The sequence below is a fragment of the Psilocybe cubensis genome, chromosome 13 (assembly GCF_017499595.1).
Source record: "Psilocybe cubensis strain MGC-MH-2018 chromosome 13, whole genome shotgun sequence".
NCBI lineage: Eukaryota > Fungi > Basidiomycota > Agaricomycetes > Agaricales > Agrocybaceae > Psilocybe > Psilocybe cubensis.
Genome location: NC_063011.1, coordinates 396,657 through 417,061, shown reverse-complemented (window position 1 = coordinate 417,061; position 20,405 = coordinate 396,657). Strand labels below are relative to the sequence as shown.

Below are 20,405 nucleotides of genomic sequence, written 5' to 3'. Positions count from 1 at the left end.
TTTGATCTGTCATCGAGGCTGTTTTTTGGCTATTTAAGCAGCAAATGCAAGGCCTTTATTCTCTATCATACAGTACAGCGCATACCTACAAGATATGGCGTCAAAGCACTGGACAGAACTAGTCGACGAAAAGAAGAAACGTCAGACAGCCTCGATTCCAAAGGAATGGATCCTAACAAACCTGCCATCGAAAGACACACTAAATGTGATGGACTTTCCTGAGAAGAGTGGCCTGCTCGATGCGAAGGAAGTAGAGATTACTAATTCTGACGTTGATGCTCTGCTTGAAAAGTTGGCAACTGGCAAGTGGACAGCCGTCGAAGTCACGATAGCATTTTCAAAGAGAGCCATTATTGCGCATCAGCTGGTATGTTCCTTGTTCAGTCTGGTCGTCCCGATTGAACTGATCACTAAGATTGGCCTGTTTTTGCGGCGAGCAGGTGAACTGCCTTACGGAAATTTTCATCGAACGCGCAGTAGCTCGGGCTGCTGAACTGGACGACCATTTGAAAAGGACAGGGAGGGTTGTTGGTCCGCTTCATGGTAATTTATTGAATTACTTTTTCTCGTGGTGAACCTCATTAAGTATTCAAGGGCTACCTATCTCTTTGAAGGATCAAGTCAATATCAAGGGATTAGAGTCGACGTTGGGTATGCTTCCATATTTTCTTATGAGGCCGTTGGTCCTCCTAATTTTTCCCCGTCATTCCTCGAAAGGATATGTCTCATGGATTGGCAAATTTGCGGATAGAAATGCTGTTCTGGCTGATATTCTTGAAGCATGCGGTGCCGTTTTGTATGTAAAAACCAATGTTCCGCAAACTCTTATGGTAAGATTTTCAGTCCTCTTGACTTATTGCATTATATTTGATCTTGTAATCAAACAGTGGATCGAAACTTTTAACCACGTATTCGGGCGAACTCTCAATCCGCATAACCGTTCACTCACTGCTGGTGGCTCATCTGGAGGCGAAGCCGCTCTTATAGGAAAGTTACTCGTATGATTTTAACTTCCTTCATACGTCTAATATAAGATTTAGCCTTGAGAGGTAGCCCCTTAGGTACTAAGTAGCTCGGTTCTGTGTTATCAGCATAATTCTCACGTTTGAAAACCACTGAAGGCGTAGGTTCAGATATAGCAGGGTATGCTTGACAGATTATTTGTTTGGTCCATTTATTTAGTCTCGCACAGATCTATCAGAATCCCTGCTGCATTCAATGGCTTATATGGTTTAAGTCCTTCACAAAGACGAGTCCCCTACGCCGGATGTGTCAACACCTCTGAAGGCCAGGACTCGGTTCTATCAGTTCTGGGACCTCTATCGAACAGTTTATCTGGGATAAAAATATTTATGGAAGCGGTGTCTAGTCAGATGGCATGGCTGAAAGACCCGCTGGTGATTCGGAAACCTTGGAATGACGAAGAGTATCAACTTTCTGACCATGGACGCGGTGGTCGACTATGTTTTGCTATCCTTTGGCATGATGGAGTCGAGCTTCCTCACCCTCCTATTATCAGGGCACTCGAAACCACGAAATCAGTTTTAATACGTGCAGGGCATAATGGTGAGTACTGCGACTCTACGTGTTTAGCAATGAGCTACAACTGATTAAGTAATGGATTTGTAGTAATCGACTGGAAGCCTCTGAAGCACGGCGAGATTTATAAAACTTTAGTATGGCTCTGTCAAAAATTCAATTCTTTCTACCTTACTGAAGTATTTACCAGGTAGACATTTGGGCCGCGGGCGCATACGAGGACTATCACACCTCCGTTCTCCCTTCTGGGGAGCCGCTCATCCAGAACATGAGCACCACCGCTGAGCGCGCGCCGTTCTCAGGGCCGGCTGTACGACCATTTGTCAAAGCTGAATCTGTCACCGCGTATCAGCTATGGCAGGTACAACGACGACGTACAGAGCTGAGACAGGAGTATTTGGACCATTGGAACTCTACTGCTGCATATACTGGAACGGGACGACCTGTCGATGTCATCATCTCTCCATGTGCGGCGCATGTCGCTCCCCCGCATGGAATGGCAAAGTGAGAAATTTTCCGGCCTTCTGCCATAATTTGTGATGCTGAAGTAACTTAGGACCCCAAGCTATACCATGATATGGAATGCACTTGATTATACCTCACTTGCTATTCCCACTGGCCTCTCGGTTGATGCGGCTTTGGATGTCAAGAAGCTGCCCCATACATTCTTTACAGAGCAGGACAAGGCCAATTATGAGTTTTGTAAGATTTGAATATCTTATTTTATTATGGTTACTCATATTTAATACAGATGAAGTCGAGAAATTCAGAGACGCTCCGATTTCCATCCAGTTAATAGGGCGAAATATGGAAGAGGAAGCCATTATTTCCATTGGAGAAATTGTGGAAACTTCGCTAAGGCATTTCACGTAGAGACTACTTTTCTCATATTATTCTACTAGCTTGTTTAAAGACTCTTGTTAGCCCTGTCATCAGCTAGACTATTTCGTTCATTATCTTGCAACAAGTGTGCGATTACACCCTTTCCTCATTTCCAAATCCACTTGTACCCTCACTTGCTCCGTCTCGTTGAACATCATCCCTGTTTTCCTTACCCGTCAGCGCTCGCTTAGCCCCTTCGACAGGATCATCTGGGGATTTCTCAAAGTCTCCTGTAGCTTGATGGGGAGTAAGGTCCCAATAATGGTAGCTAGTACATTTTTCAATATCTATACTTATTACAGGAACCATGTAAAACTGCTTACTGCTTCAGTAATGCGTAAATGCCTGTCCCAAGAATCGATCCTAGAAAAGGCCCCAGCCAATACTAAAACAAAGAAAAGATCGGCACTAGGATTCTAGTGATAAATAAAATGAAACCCCTTACTATCCAATGATTTGGGACCGGAAAACCGGATACGACGGCGGGTCCAAATGATCTTGCTGTATTCATGGAAGCACCCGTATAATAAACGGCAAAGCTAGGTAAGGTGAATGAATCCGCCAAGATTACATTAGTGCATTAACGTACAGATGGCACGCGAACAATGTTAGGCCAATACCAACCTGAGTCGATGTAATTTGCGTATAAGAAATTCAGATTCCCGGCGTTACTTTTGGAGTAGAACGCACTGGAGCAAAGGGGGTAGCTTCGTGCTTTTCAGCTGCTAACATCAACACAGCTATGACGAGTGCGGCTGTAATGAACATTTCTATAAAAACGCCTTGTGCACTGTTGATTTGGGGAGTCAGAGATGTACTGGAGAGAATAAGTCAGTGTGACTCAGACCATTACGCTTCATTTGGTATAAGACGGGCACTCACTTGACGCCCAAAGGTGCAGAGGTCAACGACCTGACAATCGCAGCCGCGGCAATTCCTCCAACCAATTGTGCGATACAGTAAAGCACAAATCGCACCGGACCAAGTACTCCAATTAGAAACAACGCAAGAGATACGTTGGGGTTAAACAGACCGCCAGTCACTCTGAAGAACAACCATGCAGATACGAGCAAGCTCAGACCCATGCACGTTGCGATGTACATGATGTGGCTGATCATCCCCGTTGACGGAGCGTTATCGATAGTGCTTTCCGCTGCTGCTGCTGCTTGAATCCCACCGAGACCAAAAAGCAAAAAAAATACGGTCCCGATGAATTCGAACGCTGCTGCTGCTATATCTTCGCCCAAGTTTGCAGAAATGGAGGACCACCGAAAGTTTTCCCGCATTGTAAAGCTTGAACGATGATGTGTGTAAAGTATATACCTTAAGTGAAGTTGTGTGTCTTGGTGTGTTGCTCATAAAGGAGGCGTATCGTCAGCCAGAATTTGAACGGAATTTAGAACCTCCTCTTGCCCGCTCGGCTGTCACGATTTTCTTCAACCAGACAGATTGTGGTATTGCCTTAGCATGCTTCCAGCCCCGCTTATGAGTCAATTATTCGCTTTTGGGTCGGCAGAGCAGTTGACTAACCTCCAGTTTAGTTGAGTGGAATACACATATCAATAGTATGTGCATGTCGCATCCGAATACCTAGCCAAAAAAATGTCAAGAATTCTACCGTCGGCGAGACGAGCAGAACGGCTTCGGCAGTGCCTTCCATTTCAATTTTCATTCTCAGACCAAAACCTCGGCAATTGCCATTCAATGTTCTGGAACCTTCCATGACGAGCGCCAATTTCTGGAAGGGCCGTGAAAGGTCTGCAGTTCACCAATAATATATTTCTAGTATTGTCTAGAGCATTTTCAATGAGGTATATAAAGAGGAGAATTGAAGGCTCAACCAGCAGTAACAAGCATCTCTCTGAACACAACACACAACACAAAATGTCTAGCGTCTTCTTTTACGAACCATTCTACGACTTCGACCGCCTCTTTGACGAGGCTTTCGCTCGTCAAGGCGTGCCTAAAAATCAAGTCCAGCAACGAAACGGAGCTGGCGATGGCGCAGTGAGGTCTTTCAGACCAAGGTAAGCATCACCCACTTTCACATTATTTGGACGAATCTAACAAATGTCAAACAGAATGGACCTCCACGAAGACTCTGAGAAGAACCTTGTCACGGCCACATTTGAACTTCCTGGACTTGTCAAGGACAATGTGAACATTGATGTTCACAACAATCGCCTGACTGTCTCTGCTGAATCGAAGCAAGACAAGGAGTTCCAGGAGAACGGATATGCCGTGCGCGAGAGACAGTTTGGCAAGTTCTCTCGTACTCTCCAGCTCCCCGCTGGTGTCAAGGTTGGTAGAATATTGGCATGAATCTTAGAATTTATAACTTATCTGAATTTGTGCAGAGCGAGGAGATTAAAGCCAACATGGAGAACGGTATTCTCACCGTGACATTCCCGAAATCCACACCGGAGCTTGCACCAAAGAAAATCACCATTGCCTAATTGGCATTCACCCATTATATCCACTCTCATTAATACCCGGTCTTAATGTTGTAATGAAGTCTTAACTTGTAGCAACTTGTAATATAATTCATATTTTCTTTTTCTACATTCAGTTCAATATCAAAGTATTGAATACCCCGTGAGCCTAATGACTTGTAATACTCCATACTGGGTCATGGTATTTGAAGACGGTGTTGGGATCCCCCGTAACAGCTGGAGCCACAAACGTGGACACCCCGGTGATTCTGTTGTAATCTTTGTAAGATGAAGCCAGACGCTTGCCACCGCCTCCCGGAAGGTCTACAATAAACTGTGGGGTCATGAAGCCACTGATGCTTCCACGAATCTGTGCTTCAAGATCAAGTATTGTTGACAGCGGCGTCCGAAGGTCCTCTACACCTCGCACCATATCTCCTTGATAAACGTAGTACTATACAGAAAAACGAACAGGTCGGAGACATCGCGGGTACAAGAGCAGAGTCAGGAAACTTACGGGCAGAATGTTGATATCCGCCAAATTTTGTATGAGCCTCTTCATTACCGCCACATTATCGTTGACTCCGCGTAGAAGAACTGTCTGGTTGCGCACAGTGACCCCATTCTCGAAAAGCTTTTGAGCAGCCAGCCTGGTAATCCAAGTAATTTCATTTGGATGGTTGAAATGGGTGTGGACAGCAACCGCCTTGCCCATCTTCTTTCCCATGTCAGATATTGCGATTAAAGCAGCGCTCCAGGTATCCTGAGGGTCCAAAATGCGACATGGGACAACTGCCAGGCCCTTTGTCGCAAACCGAAATCGTCTGATGTGTGGGATTTCAAGCAAACGCTTTCCGATGTCGTAGAGTTGCTCAGGCGAAAGATAGAAGGAGTCGCCTCCTGACACCACTATATCGTTGAGTTGGGGAGTATTTTCTATGTAGTTAAAAACTTCGTCCCAGCGTCGCTTTGTGGGTTTGAGAGAGTTTTTGGTCACAGTGTCGGTATTGGCTCCAACTGCATAGGAACGAGTGCAAAACCGGCAGTATACATTGCATACAGAAGTTGCTGTACTTACATATTAGCACCCATTTTTCTACAACACCAATAAACGTACCTAAAAACAGGGCTTTGGTGGGATACCTATGGACTAAGCCTTTAACCGGTGAATTGTGCTCCTCGTTGAGAGAATCAAGCTTTAGCCCGTGATGATCGAGTAATAGTTCGCTTCCTAACGGGATAAACTGGCGCCGAATAGGATCGTTCACAGGATCCGACCAGTCAATGACGCTCAATATATGCGGTGTCAATCGAATAGCCATGGGAGCTTTGGATATCGCATCAGAGACGCTTTCTATACGGCGCGACATTTGGGTTTCCAATTCTAGTTCTAGATAACTGAGCACATTTGTCTCGCTTGCGTGTTTTTCTGGCGAGTTTTTACTCGGATAAATGTAGAGATCTAATTATAGCACAAAAAAAGAGCGTAGTCCATGCATTCCAACACCTTCAATTTATCGTACAAGCAGAGGTTAGCCCCGCCCGAAGGCCAATTTGGGGCGTAACCGGTCTATCTACTCGAGAAAAAACATACCTGTCCAAGTCAAATCCACCAAACCTACAAACACAAGTCCTGAGTTCAAAACAGTGCAAGTCCATAGCCCCCTGGAAAGTAGCAAGTCAACCACATATTCGCCAGCATAGAGTCAAAGCACATACCGGCCTATGTGGAGGATGCTCGCAGGTGCGCAAAGTCATCGTACAGCGATATGTCGTGTCTGCGTAACGTGTCAGAACGGATCGTCGGGTCGTGCTTCATGGATTTGACAGAGACCTTCCTTCCTCCCACCTCCCAAAGGCAATACGCTGAGTCGGAACAACATGACGGCGATTCCTTGATAACTCCACGAGTCGCGTCGGGGGGACAGAAATCCAACGCGTCCAGCTCGCCGGGCACCGATACGGTGTGTCAGTACAAAGACCACGGTTGGCGGGACTTGTGTGCCATGTTGAGGCATTGGGAACTTGTTGAGGGAATGGGGCTCCAGTCTAACAACGCGTCCAGCTTACCGGACGGCGATACGTTGTGTCGGCGCAAAGGGCATGGTTCGCAGGAATTTTACAAGGCCGCTCGCCGGACAGCAATACGTTGCGTCAAGGTTGACGGGGACTCCATACGTCATGGCAAGGCATCGGGAACTTGTTGGAGGAAAGGGGCACCTACCCATCGTGTCCAGCTCGCCAGACGAAGATAGGTTGCGTCGGAGCAAAGAACATGGTTGGCGGGGACTCGTATGTCATGTCGAGACCTCGGGAAGTCGTTCGTTTGTCTTCACACAATGTCGAGGAAGGGGGAACCAGTCCAACGCATCCAGCTTGCCGGACGGTGATACATTGCGTCGGAGCGTTTGTGGGAATTCCATGCATTGCATCGAGGCCGTCGTGGGGGAACATGGCATCAATACAACTTTCCCAGCTTGCGAGACATTGTTACATAAAAATGGGCGGTGGCTGTCGAGTATGTAAGGTGATACGTGGGTTGCGGGAGCTCGGTACATTGTGGTAGAGTAAGGTTGGAGATGGACAGGAAGGGGTGGTCGCGGGAAGGCGATACGTTGCGTTGGAGCATACTAGCTACTAAAACAATGTCAGAACTTGTACTGAGCATTAAACCACGATGTACTCACCAGTTCATTCCTCCGATGGAGATCAGGCGGTCGCGGGAAGACAATATATTGCGTCGGGGCATTCTGGGTAACAAAATCAAGGTCAGCACATGTCCAGAGCACTGGGACTCGATGTACTTACCACCACATTCTCCCTTGGTGTGGTGCAATGAACAGTCAGTCGCGGGAAATAGATATATTGCGTCGCTACAAAACAAAGTAAGAACATACCCAGAGTACTGAAAGTCAATACACTTACCAACTCTCCATCCTTAACACAATCCCTCGCTGCTCAATTGGCATGGTGCCGGTCGCGGGAAATCGATACGTAGTGTCTATCCTACAATATAGAGGTCAGAATATGCCCGAAACTTTGAATAGAAACCTGCTTACCAGAACCTCAGCACTTCAGCCTTCTAAAACCCTAGCTGTCGAGTCCAACTTCCAAATGCCAGCTGTGAGCGAGGCCGGCCGCGGGAAAGCGATACATTGCGTCGGAGCATTCTGACTACAAAACATGTCAGTGCACATCCAAATCCCCGCAAAGTAATCAACTTACTTACCCGACCCTCAGCCTCGATACGACCCCTAACCGTCCACACACAGCTTCGAAATTCCAGAACAGCAGTTGACGTTAGACGTAAAGTTACATTCGTGTTGCTTTCGGCAGTTAAAAGAGCCTGCAATGCCTTGTCAGTAATGTGAAAGCCTTGGTAAAAGATTAAAAAACTGACACATGGTGGTGGGTTAAAGCAAAGATGTGATGCGAGATCAAATTTCAAAGTCCATGTTTGGCACACACAAACAATGAATAGGGTTGGACGACGAAAGACTGGAATAGCATGCCCCCAGCATCAGGGCATAATGCACAGCTGGTGTTCATGAAATCTGGCTCCCTCTTTATACCTTTTTTTCTGCCAAGAGTCGTGTTGCATTTTATTAGCACCTCAGGCCATTTTCTCTAGCTTCATCAATTATACTACTAGTCCTGCTTCACCGAACCTCGTTTCCGAAGTTTACGAACTTTTGTAATTTTTTTAATTCAATGCCATAAAGTTTATTCTGAGATGGCCTTGACAATCTGCACTTTTGCCTCCCTTTTGCAGCCTTTGTATTACTCTTGATTTAAATTCTTCCTCAATAGTATACTGATTACAAGTCCTCCCAGCTTCAACAATCCATGGGCTTTGAAAAATGCTCGTTGCAATCGTGCCAAACACTGGAGTAATTGTCTTCTCTCTTGTATGTCTAGCATCCGCTGGGCATTGATAAAGCCTTGCAGGTTAGACCTGGACATCCACATTCGTGTAAAACTCCGTGGTTTTGTTGACTGTTGCTTCACAACGCTCGACATTTGTTACGTGCATACGGCTCAGAACCAACTCACCTACGTACAGAACCCTGAATATTATAAACACGCTGCTTTCCTCAACCCCAAAACGCGTAGTGCAAGGTCCGAAAATAAACAAGACTCAGGTCACCTGAATGCGACGCGACACGTCCGACGCGTCTCAGTGAATCTCAAATTTACACCAAGCCACGCGGGTATCAAAAAATTAATTCAATGACGACACGGTACAGCGAAAAGTGCTGTAACATCCAATAAGCGCCGCTGCTTCCTACAAATCCGCTTTAGGTATAGTCGACTCGCTCCCGATTTGCTTTACAATTTTAAACTAACCTTAGATCTGACTCTCAGGTTCACAGTTACGTAAGTACTCGCTGGAGCTTACGCTCTGATAGTTTATGGGTTCGAGAGTATGTGAGGCGTTTGAATCGTATTGGATTTTTGCAGTGACTTGACCACCTAATGAATAAGTCAACGAATACAAAACATGTCAAGAGAAATGCCTTGAAAGGGAGAGTTTCCAGTCGAGTGCGCGAATTGTAATGACGTGGCACTCGAATTCAGACACTTGAGACCTTCGTTGGGTGTCTATGGGGTGTACAGTGCACCGTAGAATGTCAAAAAGGCATGAAATCATTAGAAATATCCGTACTTTGAGGAATGAAGTGGAATTTACAATCAAAATGTCATAAATAACATCTAACCGGATAATCAAGTAACTCGAGCAGTTGTACGCTAATCCAAGCACTCCAAGGTATGCTATATGGTCTACTGGCAAGGATATAATATCCTAGAAACGCCACCAGTAAGCATGCAAAGTAATAACATTATATTAAGACATGCAAAGCAATGTCATCCTCCTCCCCCGATTCATCGTTTTACCTCATTTCAGTCGTTTCCATTCTGCCTGAGCCTTAATATAGACTGCTCTAGTACCTCTCGGCTAGCGAATGACGTTGTGACTCAGAGCTCAAGAGCCCAGATGCCCGCTGGAAGATGTACGCAACTCCAACAAATGCAGGCTCGTCGAAACGACGTGGCAGACGTACAGCGACCATTTCCTGTATTTCCGTTGGTTAAGGGGGTCAAGCGTGTTACCATGGATGCTGGGTTGCATGGTTGAAGAGGTAGCGGCTTGTGGCGGTGTGGAAATACCGGAAACTTTGAAATGTTCAGGGCGAGCCGTGAAATTGTGTATATCACATATTTTGATCGTCTGGGACGTTCTATGGTATATTAGGGTATTGGAGGGCTGTATTACTACGTATAGTACCTGATAAAATGAAATATGTAGGTGCTGCGCCGGCTGAGTAAAGTTCGAGACATCCAAAAGTGTTAAGCGCCCAAACGCACTTTCAGCACAAAACAGAGCGCAATACAATATTACCTCGATCTCAAAGCTATTCCACAGAATTCCCTGTACTCTCATACTATGTATCACACCCTACCGTACTCAAATAATCCATCCCAAGTCAACAATCTCAAAAATTTCGTCAACAATTTCAACTCACGTACATGTCCACATCCTCCCCCTCACCCATTTCGCAATTCCAGCCTATTTCCAACGTCTTTTTCCATTGCGGGTCTTCTCGGGCACTAGAGGGTACCTACTCGGCTCGGCTAAACTTCCGTTACGCGACCTAGAAGCTCTGCGAAATGAGTGCAACGAAATGCATTTGTGCATGCGATATACATGCCGTGCAATTCTACATCGATTCCGCGTTCTTCCCGGGACTCGGTGAGGTAGAGTACGTTGAGTATAGTGTAAGGCTGTCATGGATGTTCGGATGAACCGTTGGAAAGTCGAAAATTTTGTCTGGTTGCGTACTGTTCTGAGTAGTCATGATTCGGATGCCCTCATTATTGAAATAACACCTTTACCTAGAATACGCGTTTTTCAATGACAGGGGGCCCCTAATTCAATGTATGGATACTCCCTGGACAGTCTGTAGGTCTTTGAGACTCACCGTGTCCGGTGAGCAATATACAAGTTTACAATTCATATGAACACCAATTAAGCGCCGAGAATGCGCATTCTTGCATTCAATGCAAATAACGCCTTGAACAGTGATCACATACCTATATCCAGCTCATGGAGGTTTCCAAAGTATCCCACTGCATCCCCCTCAGCCGTCGAACCAACGGATAATCCAAAACTACACAATCCATTCCTGTGCAACCGGATCCCCGCCTCCTCTCCCAAATCAACATTCCAACCATTTCAAACGGTTTCCCTTGAATTTGGCTCCGGAAATACCCTAGCCAAAATACCCTTGGCTATTCATAACGGCAGGTCCACTAGCAAGAACAGCGGCGTTCAATTTGTTGCTGCACAGAAGATGGATTCGTTGTATCGACTCCAGAACATGTGTCCGCACACCGGGAGTGCTAGAATGCGAGTTTTCCGTCGAGTACGTACGATTTGAGATATGGGTGTACGTACCTGTTCCCGAGTCAATGAGGATTTTCAAAATTTCGAAGATGGGTTGGAGAGATTGGATGGCGGTTTCATGGATTCTCGTTATTTGTGTTCCGGGCCACTTTGGGGCAGTAGGGCTTGTAACACAAGTTCCAGTAAATTACTCAGTATTGAATACGAGCACTTGCCTATGCACGGTGTTGTGATTCTTTGTTCAGCCTTGAAATCAATGTAATGTTGCTGTAGAGTTTATGACATTGATATCTGATTCAATGTCAATCCCGAAATGCAACCGTTTGCAAGTTTTCATACAATTCCGACCCCACAGATCTAGCTTTCAGACGGAGCAAGCCATTCAATTTGCCATCTCAAGACACCGTTCGCACCTTTCGTAACCCGAAAATGCACTAACAAGCAAGACAAAAAAAAAAATCTGTATATTCGGACTACTTACGACATGTAACAGGCGTACCGGTAGAACCACGCGGGTATATAAATAGCACGCACTTTGCTGGCATCCTTCATTCCCTCATCCCCTCGTCTTCTCTGGCTTGTCCGCTCTCAGCTTTTCCCGGTTGTCTCGCATTCCTCCTCACGGTAAGCAGTTATGTTTCTTTTATCGAGGACGACGCTGACGGCGTGCTTTACAGAGTCTTGACAATGCAGAGCAGACTGCGACGGGGTGAGTTTCATCGCTTCAAGGATGCGCTAGTGCTGATTCAACCTAGGCGGATGGACGCGGCAGCCATACAATACGCAGAACGTTGATGGCGCACCTTGACAGAACACCATCACGACCCTCTTCCTCTGTCCGAGTCTTTGCCCGCAGACCGCAACGGCATGGTGAGTGTTGAGGGTGGATGTTGATATGCAGAGGTTGATTCGATACTGGATGTGCAGAACAATGGTCACGCTGGCGCAACAACGGTAAGTCGCAATACTATGACTGTCATAGACCACGCTGACGCACCTTGCCAGCACGGCGCCGCTGAACTCTTTTGAACACACCCCGCCCACGCTTCGATCTTGACCCAGCAAAACAACAACGACTATCCGCCCTTGTGATGTCGAGTTTGCCTCGCAGTGCCAGCAGCACTGTTTTCTGCACCCGCCCCACAAATCGAGAGGCTAGGATGGTCAGTGGAGCAACGATGAGTAAGCCTACACCTCACGCGATGCACACCAGGACTCCTCATAACACCTCCCTGTTGATGCAGCAACAACGCGAGACGATGGTAAGTGGCAGCACCATCCTCTGAGACTGACGACACTGACTCGCCTTGCATCGTACACACAGACACGTCTTCATGGAAACGGTGTCGGCGTTCCAGGGATCTGCCCCGCCCTCTCGTCGCCCACCTGGTTTTGCGAATCTAAACGCGCATGATGGTCAGTAACACACATGATGGTAAGGATGACACGGACACGATGAAGTGTTAGCTCTGGCCGCTCGAATCCTGCTTTGTGCGTTGCACGAGCCCGCTCTTGACAACGAAAGACGAGGGCAATGGTGGAGAAAGAGGAGACGGGAAGTATGGCAGAGCTGAACATCATCACCCCACACCGACCTCCTGTGGCTGTGCCACACATCCCCTCCCAGTCGTTTGCCCAGACGCTGAGCGACAGACGTTCCATGTTGGATAGACATGCTGAAAGGTGAATATCAGTGCTGAATCTTCTGTGTAGTTATCTCACTTGATGCCATGTTGACGCAGCAAAGCTGCAAGGCCGTTTCCCCTTTGAATGACTGACTGACTGACTGACCTCTCCAGAGACGTCCCGTGGCTGTGCCATGCACCCCCTCCTCATCGTTTGGCGAAATGCTGAGCGGCAGACTTTGCACGTTGGATATTCACGTTGAAAGGTGAATATCGGTGCATTACCCGTGTGTAAGTAACTGACTTGGTGCTATGATGATCCAGCAAAGCTGTGGGGCTATTTCTCCCCTTCTCAGTGACAACGGCGCTCCTGACAGCGGACTATGAGGGCGAGGGCGGGTATAATATGTTAGAAGTACATCACGGTGAGTATCGGCATGTACAATACCTGTTATGCGACTGACTGAAAGACCTCTTCCATAGACCTCCCGTGGCTGTGCATCACCTCCCATCCCTGCTGTTTGGCCAGATTCGCAGGCGAGGGCGCATTTCTTGTCATTTTGGTCTCAAAGCCACTCTTGACAGCAAACTACGAGGGAAATGGCGGGTCTAGTAGGATAGGCATTTATAACAGTGAGTATTGGCGTGTAAAATGCTTTCTGTTCAAATGGCTGACCTAGTATGGCGTCCAGATGAGAGCGGTTTTGCGTCATCACGGTCTCAAAACCGCTGGGCGATAGCAGGGATAGGCGTGGAATGCGCCTCGTTGGTGGGAGAGAGGTGAGAGGTGATGGAGGCAGACATGAGTGAGGGAAGAGTGAGACAAGAGTAGAAGAGCCGATGGTTTTCTCGGAAAAATGGAAAATGGGGGTGAGCTGAATTGGAGAGATGCTGTGCGTAGTGTATCCTAAACCAGCATTGGTTTGGCGTAGCTTAGAGGGTGGGGCGTTTGGAAACCAAGTTTGGCCTTATCAAGGCTGGCTGCGAGATTGCAAAGGCGGCAGAACGGCTTTAGGCTTCTTGCCATTCAATGTTCTGGAACCTTCCATGACGAGCGCCAATTACTGGAAGGCCGTGAAAGGTCTGCAGTTCACCAATAATATATTTCTAGTATTGTCTAGAGCATTTTCAATGAGGTATATAAAGAGGAGAATTGAAGGCTCAACCAGCAGTAACAAGCATCTCTCTGAACACAACACACAACACAAAATGTCTAGCGTCTTCTTTTACGAACCATTCTACGACTTCGACCGCCTCTTTGACGAGGCTTTCGCTCGTCAAGGCGTGCCCAAAAATCAAGTCCAGCAACGAAACGGAGCTGGCGATGGCGCAGTGAGGTCTTTCAGACCAAGGTAAGCATCACCCACTTTCACAATATCTGGATGAATCTAACAAATGTCAAACAGGATGGACCTCCACGAAGACTCTGAGAAGAACCTTGTCACGGCCACATTTGAACTTCCTGGACTTGTCAAGGACAATGTGAACATTGATGTTCACAACAATCGCCTGACTGTCTCTGCTGAATCTAAGCAAGACAAGGAGTTCCAGGAGAACGGATATGCCGTGCGCGAGAGACAGTTTGGCAAGTTCTCTCGTACTCTCCAGCTCCCCGCTGGTGTCAAGGTTGGTAGAATATTGGCATGAATCTTAGAATTTATAACTTATCTGAATTTGTACAGAGTGAGGAGATTAAAGCCAACATGGAGAACGGTATTCTCACCGTGACATTCCCGAAATCCACACCGGAGCTTGCACCAAAGAAAATCACCATTGCCTAATTGGCATTCACCCATTATATCCACTCTCATTAATACCCGGTCTTAATGTTGTAATGAAGTCTTAACTTGTAGCAACTTGTAATATAATTCATATTTTCTTTTTCTACATTCAGTTCAATATCAAAGTATTGAATACCCCGTGAGCCTAATGACTTGGAATACTCCATACTGGGTCATGGTATTTGAAGACGGTGTTGGGATCCCCCGTAACAGCTGGAGCCACAAACGTGGACACCCCGGTGATTCTGTTGTAATCTTTGTAAGATGAAGCCAGACGCTTGCCACCCCCTCCCGGAAGGTCTACAATAAACTGTGGGGTCATGAAGCCACTGATGCTTCCACGAATCTGTGCTTCAAGATCAAGTATTGTTGACAGCGGCGTCCGAAGGTCCTCTACACCTCGCACCATATCTCCTTGATAAACGTAGTACTATACAGAAAAACGAACAGGTCGGAGACATCGCGGGTACAAGAGCAGAGTCAGGAAACTTACGGGCAGAATGTTGATATCCGCCAAATTTTGTATGAGCCTCTTCATTACCGCCACATTATCGTTGACTCCGCGTAGAAGAACTGTCTGGTTGCGCACAGTGACCCCATTCTCGAAAAGCTTTTGAGCAGCCAGCCTGGTAATCCAAGTAATTTCATTTGGATGGTTGAAATGGGTGTGGACAGCAACCGCCTTGCCCATCTTCTTTCCCATGTCAGATATTGCGATTAAAGCAGCGCTCCAGGTATCCTGAGGGTCCAAAATGCGGCATGGGACAACTGCCAGGCCCTTTGTCGCAAACCGAAATCGTCTGATGTGTGGGATTTCAAGCAAACGCTTTCCGATGTCGTAGAGTTGCTCAGGCGAAAGATAGAAGGAGTCGCCTCCTGACACCACTATATCGTTGAGTTGGGGAGTATTTTCTATGTAGTTAAAAACTTCGTCCCAGCGTCGCTTTGTGGGTTTGAGAGAGTTTTTGGTCACAGTGTCAGTATTGGCTCCAACTGCATAGGAACGAGTGCAAAACCGGCAGTATACGTTGCATACAGAAGTTGCTGTACTTACATATTAGCACCCATTTTTCTACAACACCAATAAACGTACCTAAAAACAGGGCTTTGGTGGGATACCTATGGACTAAGCCTTTAACCGGTGAATCGTGCTCCTCGTTGAGAGAATCAAGCTTTAGCCTGTGATGATCGAGTAATAGTTCGCTTCCTAACGGGATAAACTGGCGCCGAATAGGATCGTTCACAGGATCCGACCAGTCAATGACGCTCAATATATGCGGTGTCAATCGAATAGCCATGGGAGCTTTGGATATCGCATCAGAGACGCTTTCTATGAATGCATACGCTGTGGTAATTGGCGCGACATTCGGGTTTCCAACTCTAGTTCTGGATGAAGGGATATTGTTGGGAAGCACGTCAGCAAGAAATTCTCGAAGTTTCTTCTCCCCTTGTACGCTGTTTGAAACCTACAGAAAACGTTAGGGAAAAAATGATGTCACATTCTATCGCATACCTGCCATTGGTAACTGAGAAACTTGTCCTCCTCTACATCTTTCCAAGGTCGGAGCGCCTTCCAGTAGGGTATATCAAGATTTACTCCAGTCACTCCAGTTATATGTGATGGGGAGTTGGAAACATTATTGGCCTGTTGGAGGTCAAATATGCTGGGATGAGGGTTGGTGACAGTATAATCTCCTGGAGCAAGGTCAGGGAGGTAAGTGGCGCGATGAATGGGTTTTATCGCCTCCCCTTCTACAGCACGAAAGCTCCGTGTTGAAGAAGTAAATATGCTTCTTAATCCATATCTGGGTAGCATTGACCCGAACATATTCAAAGGCTGGATAAGGTCCAAGCGTGCAGTGAAAAAAATGGGAGTTGTTGAACTGGACAAAATCTTGGGGAGTAATTGATTGAAACGCTAATGATTCAAAAGGCCCGGCTAAATAGATTTTTGAGCAAAATAATTCAATTTGTTGAATTGCTTTCTGACCGGGTTTTGTTCCACTTGCCACAAATTGGCAGATGCGGAAATTCAGAGAAGAGTGTTCTAGCAACGTATGCTACATCGTTAGGCTAATTAGTGCATTGGATTGAGCTCTCTGCCGTCTTAACTTTGTCTAACGGATGTATGCATGTGTGCCGAGATTGCTGAAGTGTTCCCCATCTTATTCTCGAAGTCCTGGAAATTAAGGAACAGTTGTTGCATGCTGTAAGGAACATTGAGGTTATTGAAAAGTGATCAGTATTAACTCATGGTGTTAGAATGCCATAGTTCACCAATATCCCGAGGAATTTACCCCACCTAAGTCGACGTATGCGCGTCATAGGCCGCCGTAAAAGATTTCATGGCGCGTGGGACCTTCAGTATTCGAGCAACGTGTGCTTTGGAGCCACTTCGAGTGCATGATATGGCGAGCTTTGTGGACATCTTGGATTGAGGATCTGATCGAAGGAAAAACACGATACTGACGCGGCGTTGTTCCGATAAGGCGGGCCGGGAATTGGTCCGCACAGTCAATGCGAAGCCATACATATTCATTTTAAACAAGTCCTAGGATCGATTCGAGGGTAACTGTTTACCAGTAAGTGTAAGAAGTTACGTTTATCACGACAATTTAAGTAGGATAAATTACTTTGTTGACACCCAACATGCGGCGTTGGACCTTTGAGCCCCAGCAACTCTCGTTATAAACGGCCGCAAAATTTATGCTTGCACAAGGAGCCAAAATGCCTACCCCTGTCCTTAAAATTGCGTTCACATATGACTCTCGAGAGGAATGGCTAGCGCTAGGATATTCTGCTGAACAATGTGCGGAGTTCGATTTCGACGAAACGATTCAGCGAATCGCAGCGTCCTTGCGAAAACTTGGGACAGTTGAAATGATTGGTGGTCTGAAAGCCCTGACAAAAGTGCTTGTTAAATCGAAGCCAGACTGGGACATCGTATTCAACATCTGTGAAGGATTCGGGGGCGTAGGACGAGAGGCTCAGGTGCCAGCATTGCTGGAGGCCTGGGGTATTCCATTCACATTCTCGGATTCGGCGACGCTTGGGTTGTGTCTTGACAAGGCAAAAACAAAGGTACGGCTGACATTCGTACTTGACATGGCGAGCATATACTGAATTGTAGGCGTTTAGATGGTCTTGGAGCATTACGGCGTACCTTCCGCACCATATGCGTGTGTGCCGCCCAGGAACGCATGGTCCAAAGCCGCCGAGATGTCTGTTGAATCCGTGATCCAAAGCTCGCCGCACAGTCAGGCATTAAAAACATTTCCTTTATTCGCTAAACCGAGTGCAGAGGGCAGCGGGGTTGGCATTCAACAAGCGAACAAGGTCACTGATTATGAGCAACTCGCAAAAGTAGTCGAGGACCTGTCACTGCGGTATCCGACACAGACTATACTCATTGAACGCTTCCTGAGCGGCCGTGAGTTCACGGTAGGCATCCTTGGGACAGGTTCCAACGCTCGAGCCATTGGCGTACGTGAGATAGTATTCTTGAAAGACAACCCGAATTGCCCCATTGACCCGGCCACTATTGTCGACAACCAAGACCCAGAACTACTTGAATTGGAGGTATACAGCAATAGCGTGAAGCGTGCAGGAGCGGGGGCCAACCCACAACATGTTAACATGGACCTTTCAAGCAATCCCGTAGCTCAACGGGCGGCTGAAGTTGCTGTCAAGGCTTGGAAAGTGCTCGGATGCAGAGACGGAGGGAGGGTGGACATCCGCTATGATTCAAAAGATGCTAACGCTGTTCCCAACTGCATTGAGGTAAGCATCACCATACATTCTCATATCCTTGATTACTCACTTGTCGACAATAGGTCAACCCCCTCGCAGGATTGCGACCTGGGTACTCTGACTTTCCTCTGCTTGCCGAAAGTATCGGCATTGATTATGACCAGTTGATTTCCACCATCGTGCATAGTGCGTTGGAAAGAAGCAGACTGACCGCAAATTAGATGCACGCCTAACCCCACAATGTCATATAATTTTCTGAAAATGGATATTGAATAGACGTCCTAGTAACAGATTGGCATACATACTGTCGAGGTAGATTGCAAGTTGATGAGGTGTTGGCGTCTAAGATATCGCTTTAGCCTGACCAAGTAACAAGGAGGAAGAGGTCTGGATTCATCAATATAGTAAGATTTGAGAAGGAAGAACGGTTCGAGTTTACACGCGCTGGACGCTGTTCGGCCATCTCCGAACGTCTTGCTTGACAATTTTTTTCTGTTATCAACTTGAATACCGACGACGAGGGACTACAATATCCATAAGCTGCCCATAATCTACGACTACAATGGCATTCACATACGTGATAGGTCCGCAACATATACCGATCTCTGTCTTCTGTGTACATACGCTCTAAAACGAGCAATCAATACAACGCAGAACATATGGAGGACGATGAGGAGACCACGAAGGCGATTCCACCTTGGGTTGAACTCGAATACGCGGTATACCAATATCTTCAATTAAAATAATTTTTGACGATAATAATGCGTATTTTGCAGCACATGCGCATGCTCGCTGGTCCAGAAGGCCACGTCCAATTCACGTCTCTCTCCAAGTCATCCTGCGACTTTCTTTCCAATGCATTCAGTGCCGCCTCCGATCCCAGCCTATCCAAGGTCTCCGCGCACAGGGACGGCATCATGCGCCTTATGGAAACCCAGGGCATCCCTCTCGACAAAGTCTGCTTACTCGATCCCAAAGCCGAAAGCGAACTTGCGCCAGAGGACGGCGACGGTCGATTTGAATGGTTTTTGTTCGGGGTATGTCCTCGTTCCGTGATTCACATCCGTTAAGCTACGAGAGCTCATGTACCTGTGTCGGAGAAAACAGGGTATTCTTGGTGGGCAATCATTCTTTTCGAGATCGACTGAACGTCTAACACGTATTTGCAAGGCGACGACCCACCGCGCGACCGTACCTCTGAGCTACGGGTTCGTGGATTCCCCACTCGCCACCTAGGACCCGTGCAAATGACGACAGACACTGCACTCGGCGTTACCAAGCTTGTCGTTCACGATAAAATCCCTCTGAAAGAGATACCTTACATCGTAAGTCAAGCACATTCTCTCCTTCACCATGAAGGAATAGCGTGATATCCCTGCCAGGATCACCCCACAATCCGATTTAACGCGAAAGAATCCGTCGAGATGCCATTTAGTACGTCAATATCTAGTTGTCAACTATTAGTTAAATCTCATCCTCAACTAACTAGGGTACATTGCTGACGGAGATGAACCCCGCCTCCCTCCAGGGATGAAGCAGCTCCTGCATGAAGATCTCAACAAGACATTTGATTTTTAAGCTGTAACCTTTCCAACCATCGTTCACTTGAGAAAATCAATACACCTTGTTCTAATAAAAGTAATACAACACAGGGAAAGATGCTCAAAAAATTACAAAATCGTACAAACAAGTGATAAGAATGCAGGGCTACTAATAATACAGACAAGCAAAAAAAGGATGTGGTGTTAAAGATTATTCAAAACAGAGCAGTACAGAGTACAGTGATAGTGATTTGATTGGTTGACAATGAATGGGGAAAGGGAAGGGTAGAGAAATGTGGATGTGAATGTTCGTTCCAGATATCAAAAGTAATGCAGGTGGTAAATAGATAAAAGAAGAGCTTGGAGGCTTTGGGGTAATAGGGGATGAAAAATGAAAGAAGAGGAACGAGGCAAGTAAGTAGCAGTGACGATGTTCCACCTTGCCTCTA

The 20,405-nt window shown here is 46.7% G+C and overlaps 9 protein-coding genes across 9 annotated transcripts; 6 read left to right on the top strand and 3 right to left on the bottom strand.

Annotated features, from left to right (window-relative positions):
- Positions 1-94: 94 nt before the first annotated feature.
- JR316_0012863 (Acetamidase) lies at positions 95-2,412 on the top strand (the record flags this gene model as incomplete). Its single annotated transcript, XM_047898482.1, has 10 exons — positions 95-367; positions 441-543; positions 595-651; positions 718-830; positions 888-991; positions 1,193-1,566; positions 1,630-1,676; positions 1,730-2,043; positions 2,096-2,241; positions 2,291-2,412. 10 exons carry the CDS (start codon positions 95-97, stop codon positions 2,410-2,412), a joined length of 1,653 nt encoding a protein of 550 aa, XP_047742030.1.
- Positions 2,413-2,514: 102 nt separating this feature from the next.
- JR316_0012862 (Aquaporin-1) lies at positions 2,515-3,707 on the bottom strand (the record flags this gene model as incomplete). Its single annotated transcript, XM_047898481.1, has 6 exons — positions 2,515-2,689; positions 2,745-2,806; positions 2,867-2,960; positions 3,011-3,045; positions 3,112-3,238; positions 3,304-3,707. 6 exons carry the CDS (start codon positions 3,705-3,707, stop codon positions 2,515-2,517), a joined length of 897 nt encoding a protein of 298 aa, XP_047742029.1.
- A 598-nt stretch (positions 3,708-4,305) lies between these two features.
- Positions 4,306-4,877, top strand: JR316_0012861 (Heat shock protein 16; the record flags this gene model as incomplete). The annotated part of the gene is made up of 3 exons (XM_047898480.1): positions 4,306-4,448; positions 4,503-4,722; positions 4,779-4,877. The coding sequence occupies 3 exons, from the start codon at positions 4,306-4,308 to the stop codon at positions 4,875-4,877; spliced, it is 462 nt and encodes a 153-aa protein (XP_047742028.1).
- Positions 4,878-5,022: 145 nt separating this feature from the next.
- Positions 5,023-6,223, bottom strand: JR316_0012860 (L-lysine 2,3-aminomutase; the record flags this gene model as incomplete). The annotated part of the gene is made up of 3 exons (XM_047898479.1): positions 5,023-5,307; positions 5,371-5,870; positions 5,971-6,223. 3 exons carry the CDS (start codon positions 6,221-6,223, stop codon positions 5,023-5,025), a joined length of 1,038 nt encoding a protein of 345 aa, XP_047742027.1.
- Positions 6,224-10,894: 4,671 nt separating this feature from the next.
- JR316_0012859 (uncharacterized protein) lies at positions 10,895-12,673 on the top strand (the record flags this gene model as incomplete). Its single annotated transcript, XM_047898478.1, has 7 exons — positions 10,895-11,278; positions 11,852-11,883; positions 11,953-11,968; positions 12,015-12,129; positions 12,187-12,213; positions 12,322-12,521; positions 12,584-12,673. 7 exons carry the CDS (start codon positions 10,895-10,897, stop codon positions 12,671-12,673), a joined length of 864 nt encoding a protein of 287 aa, XP_047742026.1.
- A 1,420-nt stretch (positions 12,674-14,093) lies between these two features.
- Positions 14,094-14,665, top strand: JR316_0012858 (Heat shock protein 16; the record flags this gene model as incomplete). Its single annotated transcript, XM_047898477.1, has 3 exons — positions 14,094-14,236; positions 14,291-14,510; positions 14,567-14,665. 3 exons carry the CDS (start codon positions 14,094-14,096, stop codon positions 14,663-14,665), a joined length of 462 nt encoding a protein of 153 aa, XP_047742025.1.
- Positions 14,666-14,810: 145 nt separating this feature from the next.
- Positions 14,811-16,493, bottom strand: JR316_0012857 (L-lysine 2,3-aminomutase; the record flags this gene model as incomplete). The annotated part of the gene is made up of 4 exons (XM_047898476.1): positions 14,811-15,095; positions 15,159-15,658; positions 15,759-16,131; positions 16,179-16,493. The coding sequence occupies 4 exons, from the start codon at positions 16,491-16,493 to the stop codon at positions 14,811-14,813; spliced, it is 1,473 nt and encodes a 490-aa protein (XP_047742024.1).
- Positions 16,494-17,392: 899 nt separating this feature from the next.
- On the top strand, positions 17,393-18,636 carry JR316_0012856 (D-alanine--D-alanine ligase; the record flags this gene model as incomplete). Its single annotated transcript, XM_047898475.1, has 3 exons — positions 17,393-17,746; positions 17,804-18,445; positions 18,499-18,636. 3 exons carry the CDS (start codon positions 17,393-17,395, stop codon positions 18,634-18,636), a joined length of 1,134 nt encoding a protein of 377 aa, XP_047742023.1.
- A 438-nt stretch (positions 18,637-19,074) lies between these two features.
- On the top strand, positions 19,075-19,993 carry JR316_0012855 (Protein arginine N-methyltransferase SFM1; the record flags this gene model as incomplete). Its single annotated transcript, XM_047898474.1, has 5 exons — positions 19,075-19,134; positions 19,192-19,462; positions 19,586-19,740; positions 19,798-19,849; positions 19,905-19,993. 5 exons carry the CDS (start codon positions 19,075-19,077, stop codon positions 19,991-19,993), a joined length of 627 nt encoding a protein of 208 aa, XP_047742022.1.
- Positions 19,994-20,405: the final 412 nt, after the last annotated feature.